The sequence below is a fragment of the Podarcis erhardii genome (genome assembly GCF_964252035.2).
Source record: "Podarcis erhardii genome assembly, chromosome: Z".
NCBI lineage: Eukaryota > Metazoa > Chordata > Lepidosauria > Squamata > Lacertidae > Podarcis > Podarcis erhardii.
Window position 1 is genome coordinate 38,842,561 of NC_138504.1, and position 26,854 is coordinate 38,869,414.

General features: G+C 46.1%; 1 protein-coding gene across 8 annotated transcripts in view; it reads left to right on the forward strand.

Annotated features, from left to right (window-relative positions):
• The window catches only part of GOLGA1 (golgin A1), a 38,328-nt gene that overhangs the window by 6,402 nt on the left and 5,072 nt on the right, over positions 1–26,854 (forward strand). For 2 of the 8 annotated variants that reach the window (XM_081847564.1, XM_081847565.1), the window contains 16 exons: positions 956–1,053; positions 1,980–2,012; positions 3,567–3,695; positions 4,342–4,511; positions 5,815–5,926; positions 6,817–6,912; positions 7,298–7,423; positions 9,436–9,531; positions 13,297–13,392; positions 18,762–18,857; positions 20,252–20,407; positions 21,087–21,182; positions 22,529–22,609; positions 24,652–24,754; positions 25,275–25,435; positions 26,344–26,502. In XM_081847564.1, coding sequence (XP_081703690.1) covers positions 956–1,053; positions 1,980–2,012; positions 3,567–3,695; positions 4,342–4,511; positions 5,815–5,926; positions 6,817–6,912; positions 7,298–7,423; positions 9,436–9,531; positions 13,297–13,392; positions 18,762–18,857; positions 20,252–20,407; positions 21,087–21,182; positions 22,529–22,609; positions 24,652–24,754; positions 25,275–25,435; positions 26,344–26,502 — 1,808 coding nt within the window. The remainder of the gene's footprint in view (positions 1–955; positions 1,054–1,979; positions 2,013–3,566; positions 3,696–4,341; positions 4,512–5,814; positions 5,927–6,816; positions 6,913–7,297; positions 7,424–9,435; positions 9,532–13,296; positions 13,393–18,761; positions 18,858–20,251; positions 20,408–21,086; positions 21,183–22,528; positions 22,610–24,651; positions 24,755–25,274; positions 25,436–26,343; positions 26,503–26,854) is intronic. The other 6 variants (XM_081847566.1, XM_081847567.1, XM_081847568.1 and 3 more) reach the window with 6 other exon arrangements.

Here is a 26,854-nt window from a genome sequence, read left to right on the forward strand (position 1 = left end):
TGGTTTGGCATACACTTGAGCAGGCCCCTTATTTACTTCCTCATTTGTGGGAAAGCAGATGAGGGGTGAGATTTGGGCCTAGGAGAGAGTCAGAACTTAATGTTGCTCAGTATAGTGCTGCCTGAAGTGTAGCTGGGACATTGAAAGAAGAGAAAGTGAAATGAGCAGAGAACTGTGAATGGTTCTTTATTCTGAGAAGTATAATACATACAAAACATAGGCATCTCTCATACAAAGTTCTCAACTGCTATCTGCAGCTTCTGAAGGACCTGTGCAAGGTTCAGAGGTTTTTGAATAAGCAGGGGGAGCATCCGCCCCAAACTCCAGCTTGGGTCCTGTCAAAGAGTTACCTCATTCTGTGGAGTAATGTTCTGCTGATGGGGCAGTACCAAGGGGCAGTGTCGGAACACATGCTTTCCATATGGAAGGTCCTGGTGTGATTCCCCCCCACCCCTGCCCCAAAAATCTCCAGTTAAAACTATTTCAGGCAGTAGTGGAACTGCCCCACTAACCTCAGTCTACCCACAGCCAATATCTGCCTGCCTGTTTTCTGACTCACAACAGTCCAGGAGATGGCACTGCCTGTCAGCTTGCGGCTCCTTAATCTCAGTGTTGCCCTTGTAGAACTCTGCAGGGAGGGGGAAGAGGACAAAACTAGAATTGCTTAGCTCCATCTGTCACTGGCTGTGCCTCCACCTACCATTGGACTCCCCGCCTTCTGCCCTACCAACCCCATTGGGCACCAGCCACTACTGATTTCAGGTAGCAGTCATTATTAGTTAACACTTTGCTGAGGGACTTGGGGACCTACTGCCAGTCAGAGCAGGCAGCACTGGCTCACTGTAGCCTTGGCTCACTGTTAGGCAGTAACTTGCACTCCTAAGATGGAATGAGTCTGGGCCTTGGGCACAGCAGCACCCAGGTGTTTCTCCGGCTCATGTGTTGTCACCCGCAGCCTTTGTGAAGAAGCTCCAAGAGCAGAATGAGGCTCATCAAGCCAGCACGGCCAAGATGGCAGAAGGCACGGTTTTGGCTCTGGAGAAGAAGGATCAGGTCAGTCAGGCTCGTGAAGCCTTTGTTGCCATGCTTCCAAAAGTTCTGAGATGGGTGAGGAGAGGGACAAGCCTTCCTGGACAACCCCACTCTGCCAGGTCCTCACTTTTTTCAGGCTTAGCATGGTCATTGTAGGGAATGATGGGGTTTGTAGTCCCAACAAACATTAAGGGGGCACTTTCCCCTCCCATTCCTACTCTCCCAGGAATAGTCTCTCAAGATTGTTATTATTTGTTAAATTTATTAGTAACTTTTTTTGCCCTGGCAACTCAGAGCCACTTACAATTACAGTGGTACCTCGGTTTTTGAGTGTCTCGGAAGCTGAACATTTTGGTTTTCGAAAGCCGAAAACCTGGAAGTAATTGCTTCCATTTTCAAACGCGCCTTGGAAATCGAATGAATTCTGCTGCATGTTTTTCAGTTTTCTCCATTGAACTTGCAGCCAGCCCTTTGCTGGCTTTCGAACATTGCAGAACTCGAACGGTCTTCCGGACTGTTTTTGTCTGGTGCCTAAAGATATGTAACGATGGTGCCAGGTGAGCCTCCCTGCGGGGAGAGCTTTCCACAAGCGAGAAGCCACCACTGAAGATTAATTGATTGTGTTTCTGTGCTGCATTTCATTTAAATGAATCCCAAAGTGACTTACAAACATTAAATAACTGTAACATAATAAAACACAGTAAAACATTATAGCATAAATCATATAAAATAACACAGTCATGCTCCTTCTCTTTGAGACTGTCCCTTTAAGGAAGGGAGCCTCTCTGTGATGCAATAACAGCACCAGTTGCTGTTGCTCCTTTGAACTGTGCAGGACAGATGGTGTAGGCTCTGAACTTTTCTGTTCCCTGGTTTGTTGCCAGCTTCTCCCTCGTTATAGCCCCTCTGGCATGCAAATGTTGACCTGTCCTTTTCTTCCTTCCCAGGAATGGAGGGAGAAGCTGTCACACCTTGAAAAGGCAAGTAGCTTACTTAGAGCTGGGCCCTAAAATGTGCAAACAGACAGGATCTCATTTTTGGAGGCTGTAATCTTCTCTTCCTCCCCTTCCCAAATAGACTTCAAATTTAGTTCCCAGCTGTGCTGCAGACATCATAAGCAACTTAGTCTCGGTGCCTCGTGTCCCTCAGTCTTCCATGACAGTCTAGACTGTTGAATCCTATAGACATTTCTTGATAGCAAAAGCATTATGTGGTCTTGCAGGGTTACCAGCAGAATGATGTAAATTCTCTCTCCATAAGGCAGGAAGGTGGGAAACTGCATGTTTGGCTTCCAACTCCTCTCAGCCTCAACCAGCATGTGTGGTGACAGGGGGTGATAGGAGTTGTAGTTTGCCAACATCTGGAGGGCCATGGGTTTCCCTCTACTGGGCTAGGGAAATATTATTGTGATCCTTGAAAGAGAAGCAGAAAACCATTCCCTAGAACACTTGAATAAGAGAAGCTTGTAAAAGGCTTCCAGATTTTTCTCTATATTCTTGAGGCCCAGAATCTTGAACAAAAAAGACTTCTAGTTACTTGAGCACCTGTACTACTCAGGGGTAGCTAATGGCAAACAAGCAATAGAATAATTACCAGACTAGAAGAATATTCTGAATACTTAGGTACAATTGTCAAACTTTTAAATGCCGTCCCTGCTGAATGAAAGACAGAGACTACTCTGCTTGTAACACCCCTCGACAATAGAGAGTGTGGCAATGCCCAGATGCCTTGAAAACAAGGTCAGCCTGCGACACCCCAACTTACACCTGGCAGTACCTCTCAGTTTATCCTTACCCCTGAGCAAGAGCTCCCAAAGCTGCTGCTTCATTTTCTGCTTCAAGGGATGTGGCTTTAAGGGTCTCTCGTTCCCAAGGGTTGCATCCAACTAAGTTCTAATCAGAGTAAACCCATTGAAAATAATGGACTAGCACTGGATGCAGCCTCCAGTTCAGTGGAGGGGTGTTCTGTTTGCCATCCTTGAGGGGACCCCCGGGAAACTAACCAAGCCAAACCTCCTGTCACCTGGAACTGGTGTGTGTGCAGTACAACTGATCTGAGTGCTGGATGTGACACAGAAGAAGCGCCATCAGACTGGGTGTCTGTTCATAAAGCCTCACCTGAGAAACTAGGGTGGTGCTAGTGGGTCCCAGAAAAGCTCTTCATTGTGAGATTTCTGGGGCAATTTGTGGGTTGTTTGGGTCCTGGGTGAGAACTTTTTTCTATAAATATTGGTAATTTGTATACATGGTTTTATTGTGTATTTTGTAGCATTTGTTGTTGCTCTTTCAGTTTTCTTTACACAGAATAGAGATAATTTCTATGACAGACCTTAGCTAGATTGTGTATGAACATCAAGACCCACCCCAAAATCCTTGTTGTGAGTACTTTTTGATATATAGGGCCTTTGCAGATGGGCCTTCCTCCCACCAAGCAGAACACTGGACAATCTCTCCCTTTTCAGATCTTAATTGGCTTTTACACTGAAGCTGGGAAATCCCCCTAATCTTCTTTTCTATGTGTTGGCTGCTCAACAGGAGAAGAAGCTCCTTTCGGCACAGCTACAAGAGATGAAAGAGCAGAGCTTGAACCTTTTCCAGAAAAGGGATGAGATTGATGAGTTGGAGGGCTTCCAGCAGCAGGAGCTGGCTAAAGTCAAGCACATGGTGAGTGATCCCAAGGGAAGCCCATTTGGGGTAGGGCAGTCAAACCCAGCCTAGACCTCTGGGACATAATCCAGGAAGCTCTTGCCTTTATATTCCACTGACCGCCCGCCCCCCCAGCTGGTCTTCCTCTTTTTCTCTCTTATCTACCCTTGGGCTTATTGGACTCTGCCTTCACCCTTTAGTTTATGTTCTACCTCTTTTTCACCGTGGGAATCAAAGGGGAGTACATGGGCAATCTCAAAGCAGGAATATCAGAAGTTTGTCCTGTTTAGCTCAGTATTGTCTACACTTACCATCAGCAGCTCTCCTGGGTTTTAGGCAAGAGACATTATCAGCCTGTCCTGGAGATGTCAAGGATTGAACATGGGACCTTCTGCATGCAAAACAAATGCTTTTCCACTGATCTATGGTCCTTCCCTTAAGACACAGGGGCATAGGAAGCCATCCTACAACTCCCACCAGCCCCAGCAAGCAGGGCTCAGAGGTCAGGCATGGTGGGAATTACAGTGCAACGACATGTGGATAGCATTAAACTGGCCAGCCCTGCCATATTCCAAGGTAGCACTGTACTGAGAAGTTCCCTCTGCCTCTGAGAGCTAGCTGATTGATATGTGGTTTTGTTGTTTGTTTTCTTTAAAACATGCAGCTTTTGAAGAAGGAAGAGTCACTGGCCCAGATGGAGCAGGAATTGGGATCCTCCACACAAGAGCTGCAGCGCACTCGAGAGGAGCTGCAGACCTTTCGCACTTTGTCCTCCCGCCAGGCAGCAGAGTTACAGCAACTACAACAGCAGCATGCAGAGCTGGAAGCAGAGAGGTTGGGGAAAGAATGTTCTGTTTAGACCCTCTGGGTGTCTTGTCCTGGACAGGCTTTGTGTGCCTGAAAATTCTTATTTATTTAAAAGCATCTCCTCTTAAGCTGCACAAGTTTGGCAATGTGCCCTTTTAGAGAAAACACAAAAACTCAGGGCAGCCAGGGGATAGTAGGTGAAAGACCCATTTGAGGAAAATATGGGTAGTGTTTATTGAGCCATCATGGTGTTATAGTTAGTGTGTTGGACTACAGCCTGGAAAACCAGGGATCAAATCCCTATTTGGCCCTGAAGTTCAGTGGGCCAGTCAGTCACTCTCAGCCTCACCTACCTCACAGGGTTGTGAGGATAAAGTGGGAGGAAGAAGCATGTGCGCCACCTTGAGCATCTTTTAGGAAAGGCAGAATCTTTATGTGATGATTTTAAGATATGCCAGTGTAAAGGATAATGTTTTCTCCTTGCCCTTCATATATTCTAGACCAGTGCTACCTCAAAAGGACTGGTGCCGGTCCACAAGCCGTTGGCTGCTGGCCAGTGGCAGCCCCATCACAGCCCAGGTTGGATGGGATGCTTCCGGAACCAAATATGGCACCAGAATCTGGGATGTTGGGAGGGGAAAAATAGCTGGTCCACCACATCAGAGTACTACTCTAGACTATGGACCTTTTGAGTTACCTCTTTACCTTGAAACCCTGTAGAAGAAATATAAACATAAGCTGATGAGTTTGCATTGTTACTGAGCTGTCTTAAGCCTGTTATGTTAATGGCTCACTCTTTGCATTGCTATTGTTTGTTTAATTTTTTTAATCTGTATCTTCAAAACAGTTTAATGAACAATTTTTAAAAAGCATTTCTAAAGTGCTTAATATTTTAAAGATTTCTAAGCGGTGTACAATAGAAAACCAAACAATATCATCAAAACGATGGGGCTGATGGAAGTTGGCAGGCCCAGGTTTCTCATGCCTGCTCTAAGGGGCAGACCTAAAACCACTGCCATCTCCATAAGACAGGTCATGGGGGCACCATTTCAGAGCAAATGAAATAAAGCTTCCTGTGGCTGGATATGAAACCATTATCTCAGCTTAGACCTAACACAGAGAATTGAACTTCTTGCTCAGGGATGGGAACCTATGGCCATCCAGATATTCTTGGACTTCCCAAATCCTTTGTTCCTGACCACTGGCCCTCTTGGCTGGGCTGATAGAAGTTGGAGTCATAACAATATATGGAGGGCACTGTGTTGGCTATCCCTGATCTCTGGCCTTCAAGTTAAATTTCTCTTCCTCCTTTCATTTCCTCCCCTCACAGGGATGAGCTCATCGATGCAGAGGAGAATGCAGAAAGCAAGATCACAACCTTAGAGCAGCGGAGCCAGGAGCTCCAAGCATACATTCAGCAACTGTCAGTAGATCTACAAAATGTAAGTGGGAGATTCTCTTCTCTTACCCACATACATCAGATGCCTCTCTTGCAAGCAGAGTGTGTAGTTAAAAGCCTTCCTTTTCCCTTCGAATGAATTGAAGGATAGTAGAGAAATTAAATAATATTTTTTATTATTTAATTTACATTATCATTAGTTCCGGTAGTAGTACTGTTGTTTTTGTTGTTATTATATCATTTCTATACCACTTTATATTTTTAAGGGGAAAAAGTCTCAAAGCAGTTTACAACATGCACTGGAACTACATTAAAACAAACAATTAAAAACGTAGCAATTAAAACAGTGAAAAGACAGTGAAAACAATAAAATCACAAGTTCAATTCAGGAGAAGTCTTTCCCAAGCAGGTGTGTCTTCAGGAGCCAGCAGAATGCCAACGCTGATGGGAGCATCTCCTATTTCAGCAGCAGGGAGGGCACCTACTAAAAACGTTTTTGTTTCAGCAAACCTACACTGATACATAGAATGTTGACATGTGTTTTAATATGTTTTTTAGCTTATTGTTAATTTTAATTATCTTTAAAATGTTTTTAAACACTGTTCTTAACTTCATTATTGATATTTTATTGTTTAATTATCTTTGTATACCACTTTGAGGGTTGTTTTCTTTAAGCAATCAAGTGGTTTATAACTTTTATGGGGGGAATTCAGTAGGTGTCCAACTAAACTCTACTTAGAGTAGGCCTATTGAAACGAATGACTCTAAGTTAGCCGTGTCCTTTAATTTCAGTTGGCCCACGCTTGAGTAGGACTAAAGTTGTGTACAACCCATTGAAATTGCTTTTTATTTCAATAACATTTTTCTTTGTTCTTGGGTTTCTTTGCTAATCCAGGAAAACCCAATAACTAATAATATATATATATATATTAGGCTCAAGTATCTGCCGTTGGTGGGGAAAAGCGATTGGAAGCACTGCAGCGAGAACACGACTCTCTGAAACAGGAGTATGAACAGAATAAGCAAAAGGTATGGCCTGGATGTTATCACACTGAGAAAAGGGGTAAGCAGACCCCCAGAGTTTGGACATTTCTTCAATGAAGAAGATAATGCTATGTGATGATACAGATATTTCAGCAACCAGAAAAACTGGAATTGATGTGCAGAGATTGTGGGGTCAGCAACCTGGTGCCCAGGGGTGCACGAATCAGTACCTCCTATGGCTCCTGTGAAAGGTCTTAGTAAATATGCCCATCAGAAATCCCCATTGCACAAAAGTGAGAGACTGGTTCCTCTCCCTGCTCAGTGCCTGGTTGCAAATGCGCAGCCTCTCCTACATTGATGGGTATGCCCGCTTCAATGTGCCCATGTTTATTTAGAATTCATTGCAGAGCAAACGTATGTCTCTCGACAGATGATTGTTGAGGTGGAGGAGAAAAGCCAACTTGTGGGCCACTTGCAGGAGAAAGTGACCATCCTGGAGAAGCACTTCGAAGGAAATCTCTCTGGTGACGAACATGTCCAGGAGCTGCTCAGGGAGGTAAATGTGGGGCATTTAGAAGGGGTTGCAAGAGTGCTGTACTGAGGGCATCAGATCTTTTCATGCAGTCCATTGTTTCATCATCCATGAAGATGTTCTTTAGGGCTGGGTACCGGCCTTGTTCCTGCCAACCTAGGAGTTTGAAAGCATGTCAAAGTGCAAGTAGATAAATAGGTACCGCTCTGGTGGGAAGGTAAACAGCGTTTCCGTACGCTGCTCTGGTTCGCCAGAAGCAGCTTAGTCATGCTGGCCACATGACCCAGAAGCTGTACGCCGGCTCCCTCGGCCAATAAAGCGAGATGAGCGCTGCAACCCCAAAGTCGGTCACGACTGGACCTAATGGTCAGGGCTCCCTTTACCTTTACCTTACCAGCCTTGTGGAAGCTGCTGAGCTTTCACACTTCCAGTAAAATGCTGTTTGTAGAGACAAGTGGAACTGGCCACAGATGTTGGCGGTGTGGAGTGCTCCTTTGTAGTGTCTCTGTCAGCTGTGCCCTCCTCTACAGTACTCCCTTCCACCCACTGCTGTCAACCAGTATTCTATTCTTACTGAGCTTGCTCAGTATTCACTGGACCTTTTTGAGGGGTTTGTTTTTCTCCCCATTAGGGTTCCCCCTGCTAAAGATTTTGTTGATGTTCCCCCGAGCCTACTGATACAACTCCCCTTTCACTGAACAAGCAACAACACTCACCACTTGAAAATAATGGAAGGATAATGGAAGGATGGATCTTTTAGATCCTTCCTGCTGCATCATGGGCTAATGATGCTTTCTGGTCAGAGCCTGGCTTTAAGGATTTTGATAGCATGGGCTCAGTTCATTCTGGATGTAGAGCATGGTCTTCTTGCAAATGGGTAACTGAAAGGGTGGGGCTGCCCATTCTGATGGGTCTTAGAACATCAATCAGATGTGAATTCAGCTTAGCAATGTCATTGTTCTCACTTGGTTTAGGTTTGGCATGGCCCTAATTTTTCTCTTGAGTGAGTAGTGAGTATTTACATGCCACCCAGGAAATACTAAATACTGTGAGAAGTTTGGCTGGCATTAGACCAGATTTTTGTTTTATGTCCAAGAGTTGGGAACCTTCAGCTCTCCAGGCATTTTCTGAACTACAACTCCCATCATCCACAGCCACCGGCTGGGGTTGATGGGCATTATAGTTGACCACTCTGGAGGCCCCAAGGTTCTCTACCACTGTTTTATTTCTTTGCAGTCTTTGCACCCACCATTTAGAAAAGTCAGTACTAAGACAGGCTCTGCCCTCAAGGCTCACAATAAAAAAAGAGACTGCACATGAGAAAAAATGAATGGGAAGGTGGAGGAAGCAAACAAGCTCAAGCACAAGTTATTCAGGTTATTCTTCAGCTTACAGCCAGTGTCAATGGAGGTTCTGCTTGTCTTGCCCTTCGTAAAGAGTAGACCCTTTCTTGAAGCTTTCCCCACCCACGTCACTCAGAACCAGGGGCAGATCTGGTGACAGCATCAAGGCCACGAAGACAGGACAGTTCCTGCTGCACAGTTCTTCCCTCACATAGCTGCCTACTTGACTTCTAGGAGCACAAGAACCTGCCTCTTTTTGAGTGAGACTGTTGGTCCATCTGGCTCAGTGCTGTCTACACTGACTGACAGAGGCTTTCCAGGATTTCCAGCAGGAGTATTTCCCAGCCCTAGCTGGAGATACAATTTGGGATTGAACCTGGGACCTTCTGCAAGGCAGATGCTCTGCCACTAAGCTATGACACTTTCCCTACTTTTCTGAAGCATTTTCCAATTCTATTACAGTTTTGGCTGCAGACTTTTAATGATGCCATGTAGAAAACTCTTGCTTAATGATTCTCTGTTTCATTTGCATGGTTGCTCTGTACCTTTATTAATTTATTTGCATTTTTGTCTGTTCTTTTTTCCATTGTATTTTGTTGACTGCTTGGAGGGCCACCAAGTTGTGAGACATCAACGCATAAAAGCCATAGTAACAAATATATTAGTAGTCATTGAATTTTCTCCCCTTTCTAGAAAAGTGCCCTGGAACAGAGACTGGAGGAGGCCAGGCAGCAGCTTTCAGCTGCACGGACAAGCCATGCAGAGAGTTTAAGTCTTCTGGAGACTCAGGTACACAGGGCAGGATTGCTTTCTGAAGCCTGGGATGGTGCTTAGTGGTTGGTGAATTACAGCCCTAATTACTTTCTGGGGTGGGGGGATTCCTCTTGGCTTGGTCAAGCCAGGTACTCAGTTTGGAGGGGCTCTCTTCTCATGGTTTTCAGGACCATTGCTCTGCCCTGGAACGTGTGATGTAGTAGGAATAGAGTTTCTCTGAGCATGTGCTGAGTACTTTTCCTTGGCTGCTGAGTATCTGCAACCAACCTTTTATATATTTGGAGGAGATGGTTTTCAGGGCAAGCAGCAGTCTTTCCAGGCCACAGCACCTGTTTAATAAAAATAATAATAAATATTTCTGATCTAGGACTTGGTTTCAGGAGGAAGGTGTGAGTGAAGCACATGTTCAGGAAAGGCATGAAGTGCTGTGTGCCCTGGGCTGTACCACTTTGGACTGGTTGAGGGGGCAGGAATCACATCTTTTGAGCGATCCCTCACATAATCACCCCTAAGAACGGGCTGTAGCTCAACAGGAGTGCATCTACATTGAATTTAGAAGGCCCCCAGTTCAGTCCCCAGTATCTCCAGGTAAGGCTGGGAAAGCCCCAGTCCTGAAATCCTTGAGACAGAGGCATAGCAAGGTTAGATGGTACCCAATGCGGAATTTTTTTTGTCACGCCCTCTCCCCACATTGACAGCTCGAGGTAGACTTGGGAGGCTTGGGAGTCAGTGATGATACCTGGGGCAGTCCACCCCCTTGCCCATGCCCCCCTGCCTAGCCCTGCCTACACCCCTGACTGTAAGGCTCATTGGACGCAGTTGGACTTGCTTCTGAGTGAACATATAGGATGGCGGTTGCAAGCTGACCCAAGGGACATGTTCCTGTAGATCACTCACATCAAGTAAAATGGATGTCTAAGGAACTTACTCCTGAGTAAGGAGTCGACCTTGAAAGCAGCCCAGCTGCCATCCCCAAATCATCCCCCGCCCCCAGCATTCCCCACAAAATTCAGAAATTGAGGGCTTCCACTGAATTGGGTTGGGCCAATTCTGGACCTGAGAGGGTGCAGCCCCAAGTGTGCTTACTCGGAAGTATCCAGCTCAGCTAGCAAGCATCCTCGCAGTGGGATCCTATGCATGTTTCCTTCCTCACTGAGCATGGCGAGGGTTACTCCCTAGCAAGGCTGCTTGCAGCCACATTCCATATCTTAAGTACACTTGAAACCCTCATGCTAAAACAAGAAATCAGGACTTCGAACCAGACGAGATTACTCAAAAGTTGTTACAGTGGTGCCTCGCAAGACAAAAAGAATCCATTCCGCAAGTCTCTTCGTCTTGCGGTTTTTTCGTCTTGCGAAGCAACCCTATTAGCGGATTAGCGCTATTAGTGGATTAGCGGCTAAGCGGCTATTAGCGGCTTAGCGGCTTAGAAAAGGGGGGGGGAGCGAAAAAAATCGCAAGACTCGCAAGACGTTTTCGTCTTGCTAAGCAAGCCCATAGGGAAATTCGTCTTGCGAAGTGCCTCGAAAAACGGAAAACCCTTTCGTCTAGCGGGTTTTTCGTCTTGCGAGGCATTTGTCTTGCGGGGCACCACTGTATTATTATTATTATTATCGGCCTGAACGCAATGGGATTTCCTTCCTTGGAAAGAGGCTTGGGGTTGTGGTTGTGGTCATTTGAATGGGACTTGCCCCTAATAAGGGTTTGAGTATGGGAGAAGGTGGGTTACTTGTGTGTAAAGCCCTTAGTATGACTACTTATGGCCTGAGCCCAAGAGTGTTTATTCTGAAGTAAACCCTGTGTTGATTGGGACTGTCTCCCACATAAATTGGCTGGAAATGGAAGCCATAGGCTGCAATCCGCTCAGATCAATGGTGGGAGGAGAACCGAGGCTCATTCGGCACCAGCGACTTGGGGACAGGAGACTGTAGGGAAGCTGTTGTAGATATTATCATTATTATTATTTGCAGAAAGTAGTGCTTCTTTGCTGCTCTTTTCGTGCTGCCTGCTCACTCCTGTTTGGAGCAGCCGCCTTCTGCCCGAGCTGCTGCCTGGAACCCCACCAGCTGAAAGTAATTACTGGCCGGTTGGCACCTTGAGTAGCAGACAGAGAAGGCAGCAGTAGCGGCAGCTGTCAATGGCAAGAAATGCCTTCCCGTCCCAAGGATTATCTAGGACTAGGGACGGACGGATACTCAGTTTCTCAAAGTGAGCGCTTTCCTTTTTTTAACGAAACAGACCAGGAGACCCCAGTGAGACGGAGCTGCGTGCTGCCTTCACCCCAGTTCATCCCGCCATCTCACCCCACCCCTCACCCCGTGCAGCTTCCTGGTGCCATTCATAGCTTCATGCTGAGGACTCCCACGCGCGGGAGAAAACTACTTATCCAATAGCAAGCCAACCCACACTGCCGCTGCATTCCATTTTGAGCCCTTTTGCTCGTGGCTTACCAGACGTGGGGGCGCCTCCACCCCTCTTCTCGTCCTGCATTCAGTCACTGGAGGAAGCAAAGGGAGTGTTCCCCCTCTCTCGCATGCGCCTCCTCTCGCTCCTTCCCTTCTGGGAGATGCTGTAGCTTCACGCTCATTCACCCAGCTGCGCCGAGAGGAGCCTTTCTGGCGCCATTTCCCCGCGCGTGCGCATCTACTCGCAAGGTCCTGGTGCCAAACAAGGGGTGACATTCGGCACCCTCCGCCTGCCCACGACTCCCAAGCCTACAGCAAGTGGCAAAGCAGCAGCAAAGCACCCCCGCTTTGCCGCTAGCTTTAGGCTTGGGAGCCATGGGGGGGCTGAATGTTGCCCCCCTTCAGGATGGTACCCGGGGTGGTCCGCCTGCCCCCGCGCCCCTTTGCAACACCACTGCCTTGAGAACTGCTGCAGTCAGTGCAGATAATGCTGCAGTTGGTAGACTTAGCTTGTTATTTAATTCAGCCATTTATACAGAACTGTGAGGACTAGAACCTTCTTTATTTTCAAGGGAAAGGCCTTAGCTTTGTGGTAGAGTACCTGCCTTGCATGCTGAAGGTCGCAGGTGGTTCAATCCCCATCAACCTCCAGGTAGGGCAGGAAGAAACACTCTTCCTGAAACCCTGGAGAGCCAATCAGGGTAGATGGTACTTAACTAGATGGACCAAAGGTCTAACTCTGTATAGGGCACTTCCCATCTCTCTTCTTCTTTTTCTCCTTCTTCTCCTCCTCCTCCTCCTTCTTCATATACCGCCCTATACCTGCAGGTCTTAGGGCGGTTTACAAAATAAAAGCAGAATATAAAACCACAAAATATGTAATCAAAATAAAAACAACAATCCAGTAACACCCCCAACACTTTTTAAAAGGGCGTATGATGTCAATCAAATCAACCAAAGGCCTGGTTTAAAAGGAACGTTGTTGCCTGGTGCCTAAAGGTGTATAATGAAGGCATCAGGCATTTTATTTATTTTTATATCTATCTCTATATCTGGATTTTGTGGTTTTATGGGGGTGAGGGGAGAGGGCTGTTTAGGTCATAATAAACATTACTTCACTTGCTTCAAAATGTGGCCCCTCTGGATTTGGGGTCCCCTCCTGCTTGTGCTGCTGAGTGAGGGCTTGGACCTCCACCCCAAAGTCCCACTGTACCACTGTAGCAGCACTGCTGGCCCTATATACTGTTGTGGTCCTTGGTGGAGGGAGGGAGACCCACAACATTCAAGCGTGGGCTCCTTCATGGTACAGCCAGTGAAAGCTGCACCCTGCAGTTCTCCTGGCTTTGAGTCATTGGTCCTGTCTGTTGCCTCCTAGATTGACAAACTGAACTGCCAGTTGGCTGAAAGGCAGGTGTGCCTAAGTGTAAGAGAGGAGCTTGTGCAGAGCCTCCAAGAAAGTAGTTCACCACAGGTAGGGGCCATCATGTCAGCTGGTCTATATCTCTTTCCTCTTCCCCAAATTGGGAGGCAGGCTGGCTGGGGTGGTGTGTGCATAGAATCATAGAATTGTAGAGTCAAAAGGGATCCAGATGGTCATCTACTCCAACCTTTTGCAAAGCAAGAATCTCAACCAAAGCATCCATGACAGATGACTGTCCATCCTTTGCTTTAAAACCTCCAAGGAAGAAGAATCCACCACTTTCCAAAGGAGTTTGTTCTACTGCTGAACAGCTCTTACTGTCAGAAAGTTCTTCCTGATGTTTAGTTGGAAACTCCTTTATTGAATCCATTGGTTCAGATCCTACATTCCAGAGCAGGAGAAAACAAGTTTGCTCTGTCTTCCATGTGACAGCCCTTTAGATATTTGAAGATGTCTATCATATCACCTCTCAGGTCTCCTCTTAGCCAGGCTAAATATACCCAACTTCCTCAACCATTCCTCATAAGGCTTGGTTTCCAAACCTTTGATCATCTTGGTCACCCTCCTCTACACACGTTCCAGTTTGTCAATATCCTTCTTAAATTATGGTACACTGAAACTGGACACAGCACTTCAGGTGTGGTTTGACCCAGACAAAATAGAGCAGTACTATGACTTCCCTTGACCTGGACACTATGCTTCTGCTGATGCAGCCTAGAATAGCATTAGCTTTTTTCCCTGCTGCATCTTACTGCTGACTCAAGTTGAGCTTGTGCTCCGATAAGACCCTTAGGGCCTTTTCATACATACTTCTAGTAAGCCAGGTGTCTCCCTAATTTTTTTATTTAAAGATTTTCTTGCTTTACAAAAGTACATGCATTCTCTCTTTTTTCAGGTTGTACAAGTCTTTCTTACAAATCAGTTACATTTGTTGTGAGACATTTGTGTTGAGTACAGTATAAGGTTGGGGAAGAAGAGGGGAGAGAGGAGGGCTAGGGTGGTGAGGCTTATATTATTTTGTATAGTGTTTGTGTGGGGGTTTGTGTCAGTGTCAACTGGGTAGGTTCTCTTTCTATTTGTTTATTACATTTCCTTGGTAGTGAGTGGTATTGGGGGGCAGGGTGTGGTTGGTTGTCTGTGGTTGTCTGCAGTGGGGTTTGTTGGCATTTATGGGGAGGGGAGGGTTTGTTGGGTCAGATAAGCCATATTGATTCATATGCTATCAGTGGATTCTTGTCGTTGTCTCATTGGGCTGTGTATGTGATAAAGGGGAGCCATACTGGGGTGAAGGTGTCCTCTTCCATATGTCCCCATGTCAGTTTCAGTTTATTGGATAGCTTTTCTAGTAAGGCCATTTCCCATACAATTTGATACTATTGGCCCATGTTTACTCCTGACAGGTCTCTCCAGTGTCTGGCTATGATGCTTCTGGCTGCTGAGAGTAGGTGGGTTATAAGTTCTGCATAATGTGAGTGGACATTATGATATTAGAAGATGTTCAGTAGGGCCAGTTCTTGGGTGAGTTCTAATACCTGTTTAGTTATTTTGCATATCTCTTGTAGGACTGCTGTCCAGAAGGGTTGGATTTTAGGGCATTCCCACCACATGTGGAGGTATGTGCCTGTGGAGGTGCAGCTTCTTCAGCATCTTGCTGAGGTTCCTGGGTGTATCAGCACTAGTTTCCATGGTGTTAAGTACCACCTGTAGGTGAGTTTCAGAGTGAGTTTCATTCTTTTGGCTGGTATGGACTTAAAGGGAAGTTTAGACTACAGTCTACTCCATTGGGTGAGGTTAATTTCATAGCCTGTGTTGAGCTCCCATTGTTCTTTGATTGTGCTAAGAGGGGTTGTGGGATTTTGGACCAGTATTTTGTATATTGTGGATACCATCCCATTGCCATGTCCCTCTGCTGTTGGGAGAAGGTTTTCGAAGGTGGTCAAGGGCCTAGTGGCTGCTTATTTTACTGCTGGATTGTTTAAGAGGGCAAGTAATTGGTGGTGTGTTAGCCAAGGTATTTGGGTGTCTCCTAGTTTGTCTTGTATTTCTTGTGTTGGTATGGGTTTGTTGTTTTTGTAGAAGTCTTTTAAACAGTGTAGGCCTTTGGCTTGCCAAGTTTTTATCTGGATGTTTTGTGCTGCATGTTGGAATAGTAGGTGAGTGCAGATGGGGATAATCTGCCTACTGTATTTTAGAGATATGGGTACGCTGTTGCAAGGATGTTTTTGATTGAGTCTCTCTCCAAGTGAACCCATTTTTTTGTCTTGTCTTCTAGAATATGCAGGATTATGTGGCATACATGGTTGGTGATGTAATTTGATTCTGTGTTGGGGATTCCCCATCCTCCTCCTGAGGAGGGGAGGTTCAGGTATTTGGGGCTTATTCTTGGCTATTTGTGTCAGAAAATAAACAAGTGTAGTTTTTTCTGCCACTTCTGAAGTTGGGTTGGGGGAATCCAGATTGGGAGGGTTTGGAATAAATAGGTTAGTTTTGGGAAGGTAATCATTTTGATCAGGGGTAGGCAACCTAAGACCCGGGGGCCAGATGTGGCCCAATCGCCTTCTCAATCCGGCCCATGGACGGTCCGGGAATCAGCGTATTTTTACATGAGTAGAATGCATCCTTTTATTTAAAATTCATCTCTGGGTTATTTGTGGGGCATAGGAATTCATTTTGTTTTGTTTTTCAAAATATAGTCTGGCCCACCACATGGTCTGAGGGACGGTGGACCGGCCCATGACTGGAAAAGGTTGCTGACCCCTGATTTTGATCATTGCTATTTTGTCTGAGAGTGTGAAACTGGTGTTGTTCCATTTCCTCAATTCTCTGTTGATTTGTCACCACAGCTACTTGTAATTATAGAGGTATAGTTTGTTGAGGTCTTTGGTTATTTGAACCCCTAGGTTCAAATGCAGCAGAATTTTATCTTTGTAATGTTGGTGAATTCCTTTTGGGTATGCGGGTGGGAGGTGGTAGTGTTGAAGCACATAGCCTCAGATTTTGCAAAGTTTACTTGTAGGGCCAACACCATTGTGAATGTGAATGTTCTTTACTTAGGGTGGTTGCTTTGTTTATGGGGTCTGGTGTTATGACCATCAGATTGTCTGCTAAGAGCCTTAGTTTGTAGGTTTTACCTTTTATTTCCATACCCTTGGTATCTGGGGCTGCTTGCAGTAGGATTGCTAGGGTTTCCAGGACCAGGATGAATAGGAAGGGAGACAGTGGGCGTCCTTCTTTAGTGCCTCTTTAGATTGCTATAGTATTGGAGTCCATATTGTTAATTCTGCATTTTGCTGAGGTTTGGGAGTACATTTGTTTGAGGGTTTGTAGGAAGTTGGGGCCAAATTTCATGTTAGTTAATAGTGCTAATAGCTATTTCCATTCTAAGCAATCAAAGGCTTTAAGGATGTCTAGGGATGTCAGTAGGAGTTTGATCGTTTTGCTGTGTTCTGTCAGATTCAGCAGTTTCCTAATGGGGTTTGTTATGTTGCGACTAGGGGCAAAACCTGCTTGGTCCAGGACGATAAGTTTGCATAAGAAGATTTTTAGGCTTTTAGCCAGGATTGATGTGAATATCTTGTAGTCTTGGTTTATCAATGAGATTGGGTGGTATGATTCTATTTTAAGGCTATCTTTGAGTGGTTTTGGGATAGAGACTATTTTCGAAAAGGTCCAGGTTTTGGGGATGGGGGCTCCTTTTATGATTTCGCTAAATGTTGGTGGCTGTGTGCTGTGTTTTGTCAGTTGTTACAATGAGGTGAAAGGGGAAGCCCCATTGGTACTTGATTCCTGCTTGGTTGTAGGTTTTTTCTTCGGTTTATGGTCTGTTGTGATATATCCTGAAAGGCCAGGATGGGGTCTTCTCCATATCAGAGATTGGTTGTGTTTCTGAGGTTGTTCCATATTTCTTCTTTCTTTTTGTAGCAGGTAAAGCACGCAATGATGTCTCATGGAGGGGTGTTGGCTTTCGGCATGGGTCTTAGAGCGCTGTGTGCCCTTTCCGGATCATCTACTTTGAGATTCAGGTTTGGGATTGTGGTTTTTAGCTAGCGTACAATGAGATTGGCTGGGTTTTTGTCCTTCATTTTCTCTGGGAAATTGAAGAAGTGGCTATTGCAGCGTCTACTGCAATCTTCAAGGGCTGCTAGTTTAATTCTCGCTTCCATGCTTTCTCTTTCTTGGTGGTGATCCGTATCAGCTAATTTATTTTTCAGACATGTGTTTTCCTTTCAGAATTGCTCTACAGTACTTGTTTGAGTTGCATCTGGTTTTCCTTTTCTAGAGTGGAGATGGTGCCAGTGGGGGTCTCCACTTTAGAGGTCAGGTCGCTGATTATTGTCTTCAGGGGAGTAACTGTGTTCTTCAACAGTTCTGCTAGATTCTGTTCCATTTCCCTCAGGTCCCTTTTGTTGTTGGGCAGTTGGCATCATGGGGGGGATGTTGCAACTTCCTTGTCATTCAGCATCTCCGTGGTTAGTGCCATCTTGATTGTCTTGGTGGCCTTTGTCTGGGATGTGCGCTGTGTTCTGTTGAAGTGGGGGGATGTTGTGGTTTGGTGTTTTGGTGGTAGTGGTTGTTGGCTGATGTGGAATTATAGAGATGTACAGGCGTTGTTGATTGGTGGCTTTCTTCCCTGGTTGTTACATTGGGCACCCCGGTCTCCCCCTCCCCCCGATTGTGGCGGTAGCGGTGGCGCAGGGACCAGCCACCAGGCAGCATAGTTGGTCTGGTGGCCCTCAAGAGCTCCGTGCGGCCTTGGCGCTTGCCATCTTGTCTCGACAGAAGTCCTCGGTGTCTCCCGTCTTATACTTGTGCATCTGGGGTTATTCCTGCCCAAGTGCAGAAGCTTCCACTTGTACTTATCAAAATTCATTTTGTTAGTTTGGTCCTAGTTCCCCAATCTGTTAAAGTCACTTTGAATCCTGTCTTCTGTGGCATTAGCAACCCCTCACAGTTTAGTGTGACATGCAGATTTGATGAGCATCCCCTCAATTCCTTCATCCAAGTCATTTATAAATACACTGAACAACAACAACAGGTCCAGGACACCCCACTTGTCACTTTTTTCCAGGGTGTTGAAGAACCATTAGGGAACACTCAGTGGGTTCAGTAATTTGTTTATGCATTTGAGGTGTCAGAAACCCAAGGAAAGAATTATTTATTTTATTTATTTACTGCCTTAATATCCCACCTTTTCTCCAAGGAGCTCAAGGTGGAGTACATGATTCTCCCCCTCCTTGTTTCATCTCCATAAGAACCCTGTGAGGTAGATTATTTTGAGAGGCAGTGTCTAGCCGAAGATGACCTAGCAAGCTTCATGGCCATGTGAGGATTTGAACCCTAGTCTCACAGGTCCTAGCCCAACACTCTACCTGCTACACCACATTGGCTTTCAAAGAAGGTTCTCTGTGTTTTTTTTGTAGGTGAAAGATCTAGAACAGGCACTACAGCTTGCTAATGAGACAGCTGCAAAAAGCAAAGAAGAGATGGAGGAGAGAGAGCTGCAGATCCAAAAGCTGGTGAGTTTAAGGTGGCCTAGCTTTTGGCAGAGCTTTTCAGGATGTGAGGGGGAAGGAAAATACTTACAATAGCCCAATGTTCCTACTTGACTTGAGAGCTTCAGTAGAGACACATGAGCAAGGCATGCCTGGGGTCACTATAATGCATCCTTGGGCAACTCCAAGATCTCCCCCCCCCCATATGCCCACCCGTCCACTCTGATCTGTGGAACTGGAACTGTTAGCGGCACCACATAATCTGCATTTGCAGGAAAACGATCTTGTAGTGTGGCAGCGCCCACACTTTTGAACTCCCTGCCCACTGGTGTCAGACAAGTGCCTTCAATCAAATCTTTTTGATACCTGCTAAAAACCGTTTTGTCAAGGCAAACCTATCCTAGACATGTAGTATATTGATATGTGTTTTAATCTGCTTTTTAGCTTATTGCTGATTTTGATTGTCTTTTGAAGGTTTTAATTCCCCCAGCCTGATGATTTCATTGTTTTATTCTTATTGTAAATTGCTTTGAGCATTGCTTTTTTACAGTCAAATGGTATAAATTTTGTGAAATAATAAATAAATTACCAGGACCCCCATCAGATGTCTGCCCTAGATTCCCCGTTTAGATTATTTTCACCAGCACTTTCATATTCCACCATGCCCAGAGTGCTGCATTGTGGGAAATGAAAAAGGCACCCTCCTGGATTGCAATGCTGCTGCTACTACTGCTGCCTCCCAGTTTGTAAATGCTCCAGGCCCACTCATGTAAGAAGAGGCCCATCAGAGGGTTGGGGTTTTTTGCTTTGTTTTTGTCTTTCCTGCATCCTGTTTGAGTTGCAGAGAAAGGCATTGTGGGTTTTTCAGTTTGCTTGTTTTTCCTAAGGTCCTAGCCCTGAAGAATATAGGGGAGAATCCGGAAGTGTTTTGCAGGCTTTTCTCATCCCAAGTTTTCTAGGAGAATGGTTTTCTATTTATTTCTCAAGCCTCACAATAACATTCCCCTCACCTAGGGAACCTGTGGCCCTCCATATTTTAAATCACAAATCCCATCATTCCTGACTATTGGCTGTGCTGGCCCATGACTGAGTGTTAGGAGTCTGACAACATCTGGAGAACCACAGACTTCACACCCCTTCCCTCCATTCCTCACTCTCTGCCTTATTGGTTCTGACCAAAACAATTTACAGATCTAAAAACAGACCTGGAAATAATTTCAGAATCAAGCATGTGAATGGGAGTAAGCCAATTGAATTAACATATATAGATATATGTTAAGACATATTCATATAATTTTATTTCATCACACTTTCCTCTGCTTAACCTGTTCTGAGCACATGCAGAGTTGATGGAGTTTCAATACTAGATTCTTCCCCCACCCCACCCCACCCCACTCTCTCACTCTGTCCTTTCTTAGCAGCAAACAGATCTGCAGCTGGAGAGAATCCAAGCACAGGAAGGCCTCTACGCTGTGCAGCACCAGTGCACAGAGCAAGTTGGGAGGCTGCTGGAGCAGATGGCAACCCTGGAAGCTGCCCAGAAGACAGAAAGGATGGCTGCACATCAGACGATGGTGAGTCCTGCTCTCATTTTCAGAGCAACTGTCCACCTTCTCTAGCCACTTCTGTTCTTTTCTTTAATAAGATTTTATTAAAGCTTTTCATAATACAGTACAATAAAAAAAACAGAAAGAGAAAGAGAAAGAAAGATGCAAATCCATCTTTGAAAAGTAGATCTTAACCCTTGTCTCACACAAAAAGGGGCGGACCCTCACCTAGGAGCTTCCTTTTCTTCTCCCAACCTCCCTCCCTGGGAGATGTTCCTTTCCCTGCCTCACACACTGGGTCCATCAGCTTCATGTGTGTACAGTAGAGGACATTAAAAAAAACAACAACAACCCAGAAGCAAGAGGAAAGGAAAGAAAAAGAAACAGAAACAGGAATATAAAATAACAAAAGAATGAAAAAAGTTTTTTTTAAAGAAGGAAAGAAAGAGAAATAAAAAGGGCTTCCAATTCTCCATCTGTATCTCTCTCTCTCTCTCTCTCTCTATATATATATCAAACTATTCCAAGTATTCATTCTAGGTTGGTACCCAGCTGTTTCTCCTCCTGCTAGGCGATATTTTGCGAGTCTGGATCAACAGTAGTCTTCCTCCAGTCCAGCATAACTTTACCTCCAGTGTTGACAAAGAATAAATCTTTGATCTTTATTCCTACATGAGTCCAATGTTTTGTTCTGTTTTTCATTTAGAGCCAACTGGAAAAAGAAAACGAAGAACTGAAAGGCAGATGCAAAGACTTGGAAAGCGCCTTAGGGAAGCAAGAATCTGAATTGGAAAGGCTAAAGGTATCTGTGCTCTTAACAGTCACATCCATCCAGCATGTTGGAAACTGGTATTCTGCCTTTTTTGGGTTAAGCAAAAGCGTGCAGCAGAGAAGAGAGGGACCCCGAACCTAAACGTGCTAGCTTTGACAGCCAGTTCAGTGCAACTTGCAGGTGTTTTAATGGGTTTTGTTTTGCAAATGTTGCTAGCAGATTGTTGCAAAGGCTGCCTCTGTGGGCTGGCATCCTTATAAACCTGGGGTGGGGAGCTGTAGAGCATGGGTCTGAAAGCTGAATACAGCCCTCAAGTCTGCTCTGTCTGGCCCCCAGGGCTGACCCCAGGCCTCACTCCTCACTGCCCCACTTTGCCCCCTTTCAAATATTATTGCTGTGTAAGTGAGGGGGTTTTGTTTGTTGATATAGCAGCTCAGGAGTAAAGGGTTAACTTCCCTCTCCCCAGCAGCATTGCCTATCGATACCAGTTCCTTGGAAAAACTAAAATACTTTTTTCAAGCATTTGAAGGGATGAGGGGGAGAATGAGGTGTGTGTGTGTTTTAAGTGTGGCTACACCTACTGGTGACTTTGGCCCTGCCCACCACTGGCATGCAGCCCTCAGAGGGTGGGCAAAAGGTAATGTGACCTTGAAGGTCAGAATAGTAGTCCACCTTGAACTGAGATGTCTTCTTTCTGTTTCTATCGTCTTCCTTTGATTAAAATGGACTTTGATTGCGTCCAGTTACTTAGAGCAGGCCCATTGAAATTGATGGACATGACTTAACTGGGGTCTATTCTAGACCCTGCGGGTGGCGCTGTAGTCTAAACCACTGAGCCTCTTGGGCTTGCCGATCGGAAGGTCTTGCAGTTCGAATCTGTGTGACGGAGCTCCTGTTCCTCTTTCCCTGTTTCTGCCAACCTAGCAATTTGAAAGCATACCAGTGCAGGTAGATAAATAGGTACCGCTGCGGTGGGAAGGTAAACAGTGTTTCCATGCACTCAGGCACTCGTCATGGTGTTCTGTGCACCAGTAGCGGTAAAGTCATACTGGTCACATGACCTGGAAAGCTGTCTGTGGACAAATGCCGGCTTCCTCGGCCTGAAAGGCAAAATGAGCGCCACACCCCATAGTCACCTTTGACTGGACTTAACTGTCAAGGGGTCATTTACCTTTACCTTTTTTTTGAGTATAACTTGGCTGGATACAACTCTTTGCCTTCCCTTCGTTTGGGATTTGGTAGTTTGCCAAGGTAAAGTAGGCTAGAATTGTGGTTGGGAAGATGGCCTTTTCCACACTACAGTGCATGGGTTTAGGGAGTTTACTCTCATTCTGAGTCCTCCATTCTCTAACCCCAGGATTCTTACTGCTTTGCAGGCAGAATTGAGCAGTAGCGCTGAAACCACCCAAGCCCTGGAGGAGACGCGAGGGCAAAGGGAGCATCAACTGCAGCAGGAGGTGGGCTCACCCCTTTGGCACCCACTGTGGGTGTAGCTGGCCTTGTCTTCAGGATTGGCCACGGCGGGAGGATGCACCTGAGCCATTCATTGTGTTGGTATTGACAGGTCAAATCAGAGCCAATGCAAATAAATTAGTTCTGGCCCACCACGAATGACTGCAAATCAGGCAGTGATAGGGGACCATTTTGGAGATGGGCAGGTGGTCTCCATAATAGCTGAGAATCTAAAACGGATGCCTCTGTCTTGACTTTACTGCCTGGGTAAAAGCTGTCTGTCATAACTTACCGTATTTTTCGTCCCATAGGAACGCTCCGTCCCATAGGACGCACCTAGTTTTTTGGGGGGGAAATAAAGGAATTTCCCCCCCTTTATTCCCCCCCCCCAAACCAGGTCGGGGAACAGCGGTATGGCGGCGCTCCGCCTCCCCGCTGTCCCCCGAGCTTCTGGGGCTGGCTGATGTCTGCCCGGTGCGAGGGGTGCTTTGCTTCAGGGCGCCTCGCGTGCCAGGTGGCAGGCTGCTATCCGCAGCCTGGGGAGCCCTGCGGGAGGTCCCGCGGGCTCCCCAGGCTTACTGATAGCTTCCTGAAGCCTGGAGAGCGAGAGGGGCCGGTGCGCACCGACCCCTCTCACTCTCCAAGCTTCAGCGAAAGCCTGTATTCGCCCCATAGGACGCACACAGATTTCCCCTTCATTTTTGGAGGGGGAAAAGTGCGTCCTATAGGGCGAAAAATACGGTAACTGTTCATGGTAACCAGTCATTTCAATGGCTAGGAAAAATCCCCTTCCGATAGAGTCCTCCCCCACTTCCTTGTCCTCCCCCACCTGCTCCCTGCTGTTCATGAAATGGGAATTGTGTTTGGGCAGAGCTTTTATCCAAAGCAGTGGCTTTGGGGACCAGGGCTTGTTCTGCTATGAAGCCAGAACTTTTCACCATAGAAATCTGTCATACTTCTTCATGGAGGCTCTGGAGTGTTTTTAGCCTTTGATCCTTCTTCACTTGTTACATATTCCTCTAGCTCCAGCAGGGTGCTGGGTGCTGTAGAAATTAAGTCTGGAAATGGTGGATTCTTAACCCGCAAATTTAGGAAGATACAGAAGAGGTTTGGAGGTCCAGCAAAGTTAATCAGGATTAATCAAGACAGAGAGGATTTTGAGGAGAAACAGTTTAGAGAGGGGGAAAGGTGTTCCAGATATTTGGGGATGGAGGACAGTGTAAGGGGAAGAGAGACTTGAGTAAGCTTGTGAGAGGAGTGGGGGTGGGGGACAGAAGAACAACCTGCTGGATCAGGCCAGTGGCCCTTCTGGTCCAGCATCCTCTTCCCTTAGTGGCCAACAGATGCCTATGGGAAATCCACAAGCAGGACCCGAGCACAAGAGACCTCCCCCCTCCCATGGCTTCCAGCAACTGGTATTCAGGGGCATCACTCCCTCTGGCTGTAGAGTCAGAGCACAGCCACCAGGGCCAGTAGTTAGCCCTCTCCACAGGTGTCCTGTGTTGCTTGCATCTCACCCTTGAAAGTGTGAACAGCCATTTGTCAAAAAGCATCATGTGTTGAGGTGAGGTCAGGGGAGGAGGGAAAGTTAGCTGTTTTAGATCCGAAAGCAAAGACAGGAAATAGCCACGAAAGCTCATTGTGCAAATGTTTCAGCCAGCCTGGTGCCCTCCAGATGTTTTGGACCACAACTTCCATCAGCTCAGCCAACACATTGGCATTGAAGTCCAGAACATCTGGAGGGCCCCAGGTTGGCAACGGCTGACATTTCGTCCAGTGTCGTAATAGGTAGCATATGTTGTCTGGACACTTCTGCTTGTACATGCTGTTACACCAGATTTTGCACAGGAAGGACACCATCTTTGGCTGCCATCCTCCTTTTCTGATATAGCACTCCAGTGCCTAGTGTAAAATAGCCCTCAAGTAGGTCCAGTCTTACAGTGATGTTGGATTATGATAAACATTCATTTTGGAATGTCTGAAAAGCAAGGGCTGGAAGCTACATCATACCTGTCCATGGCCTTTCTTTTCCCCCCTGGTGGCTTAGCTTGTGGATCTGACTGTGCTGTTGAATGAGAAGGACCTGCTGATTGCAGAGAAAGCAGAGGCACTTCTGAAAAGGGAGGAAGAGCTGAAGCACTTAAGGCAAGGTAAGACCCAGCAAAGCTTCATTTACTAGTAGCAAGGAGGGTGATGTGGCTCTCCAAGTGCTGTTGGACTCCAACTGTTGTCAGCAGCTGCCAGTAGCTCAGGATGAATTGTAGTTCAATGGCATCTGGAGCACCACAGGTTAGAACAGTGGTCCAAAGTGGATGGAATGACTGGATCAAGTTCATCAGTTTTGTTGAATTAATTAAACTAAATAGGTTTACTTGCATTTTAAATAAATGTGCAATTAATTGTTACTGTTTTGAATTTTATTATGTTATGTTGGAATGGCAGACTAGGACCTGGGAGGCTCAGGATCAAACCCCCATTTGGCCACAAATCTTTTGCTGGGTGATGTTGAGCTAGTCGTTTCCTCTCTCAGCCTAGCCTACCTTGCAGGGCTGTTGTGAGGATAAAATTGGGGGAACAGACTGAATGCTTCTTGGACTGAATGCTTATTGATTAATGACTGCATCCCACCCTCTCTTCCCTGCCTCTAAACTGGTTTCCCTTTCCTTCTAGACCACCATGCACTTCTGCTGCAGATGGACCAGTTGAAGTCCAACCTTGAGTTGTGCCAGCACCAGGCCATGGAGACAGAAGCTGCGGCAGAGAAACGGATGAGTGCTTTGCAAGAGCAACTACAGTTCCAGCAGGAGCGCCTCTTAGCCAGCGAGAAGCAAGTAAGCAGCTTCCCCCTACTTGGGCAGGGCGAGCCCTTAGCCTTTCTAAAAACAACACTGTGGCTTCTCCTCTGGAATGTTCCTCTCTTCAGTGCTAGAACACTGCAGCAGTGGGGAACCTCCAGACCATGCACCTCCCCATTTAGTCCATTGGGCAATTTCAGCCAAACCATAATGTCATTAGGGGTGAAATGGGGCACACACACCCCAGTCTTGGTCTGCTGTCATCCACCCTCCTACCTACCTCCTTACAGTTGGGGACAGGAAGGGTGGAAACAACTCAGTGTTAGCTCCTTAGTTTTTGTGTTCCCCTGGCAGAACTCAACAAGGGTAAAGGTGGACCCAAAACTAGAATGCGTTGACTGTGGCTCCACCTACTGTGACAGATTTTTAAATCCCAACAATTTTGTTTTCTTTCTTTTTTAAAAACTGACAAGTTTCCAGCCTTATGGATGCAAAGATGCACTTGAGTTTGTGGGCAATGCCTGATGAAATCTAAGAAGCCAGAAGGGTTGCTATGTAAGATTTCCATGTCCTTTATAATTCCTTAACACTTCCCATGATTGTGGAAGCAAAACACATATACGCAAAATAAACACAATTTATGCAGGTTTTCAGAATTTGGGTTACCTCATCACAGATGTGCGGCTTCTACCTTAAGCTTTCTTTGATATGTTTTGGAGGTGCCAGTACAGCCTTTTGACCCATATTGGCTGGTCTGCTTGTAGCTTGGTGCAGCCATTATTCCTGTGGTTTTGTTGCTTGCTTATCTTTTCTCACCCACCCTGCCCCTTCATATGTGGCCAGGAGAAACCTACTTGTCCCAAATCTTTTCAGGATGTACATAAGCTCTCTTTCTGTTGCCTCTCTGATCTTGCTAAATCCAGCCCGTTATTACCTCCTGCTAGGCTGCTACATTAGAACTGACTTCTGCAGCCCTGAAAAAGCATCTGTGTCCCTCTGAAGATGGGGGAACAGAGCCAAACGGGGAGGTGGCTGCCACTGATATTGTCCAGCTCCAGAAGGAAAACAGAGACTTGGAGCAGCAAATCGCAGAGAAGAACAAGGTGTGGGTTCAACTGTTCATAAGCCTTTCTCCTACTTTCCCCCTCCTTCCAATTGTTTCTGATATGCAGTGGTACCTTGGTTGTTGAACAGCTTGGCTCCCGAACAAATTGGCTCCTGAACGCCACAAACCCGGAAGTAAGTGTTCCGGTTTATGAACTTTTTTGGAAGCTGAACATCTGATGTGGCTTCCACGGCTTCCAATTGAGTGCAGGAAGCTCCTGCAGCCAATCGGAAGTTGTGCCTTGGTTTTTGAACAGTTCCGGGAGTCTAAGTCAAACAATACCACCACCACCCAGTTTAAAAGGCCATAGGTTGTTTAATTAGCCAAAAGCTTGGGAGAAGAATGGTGTT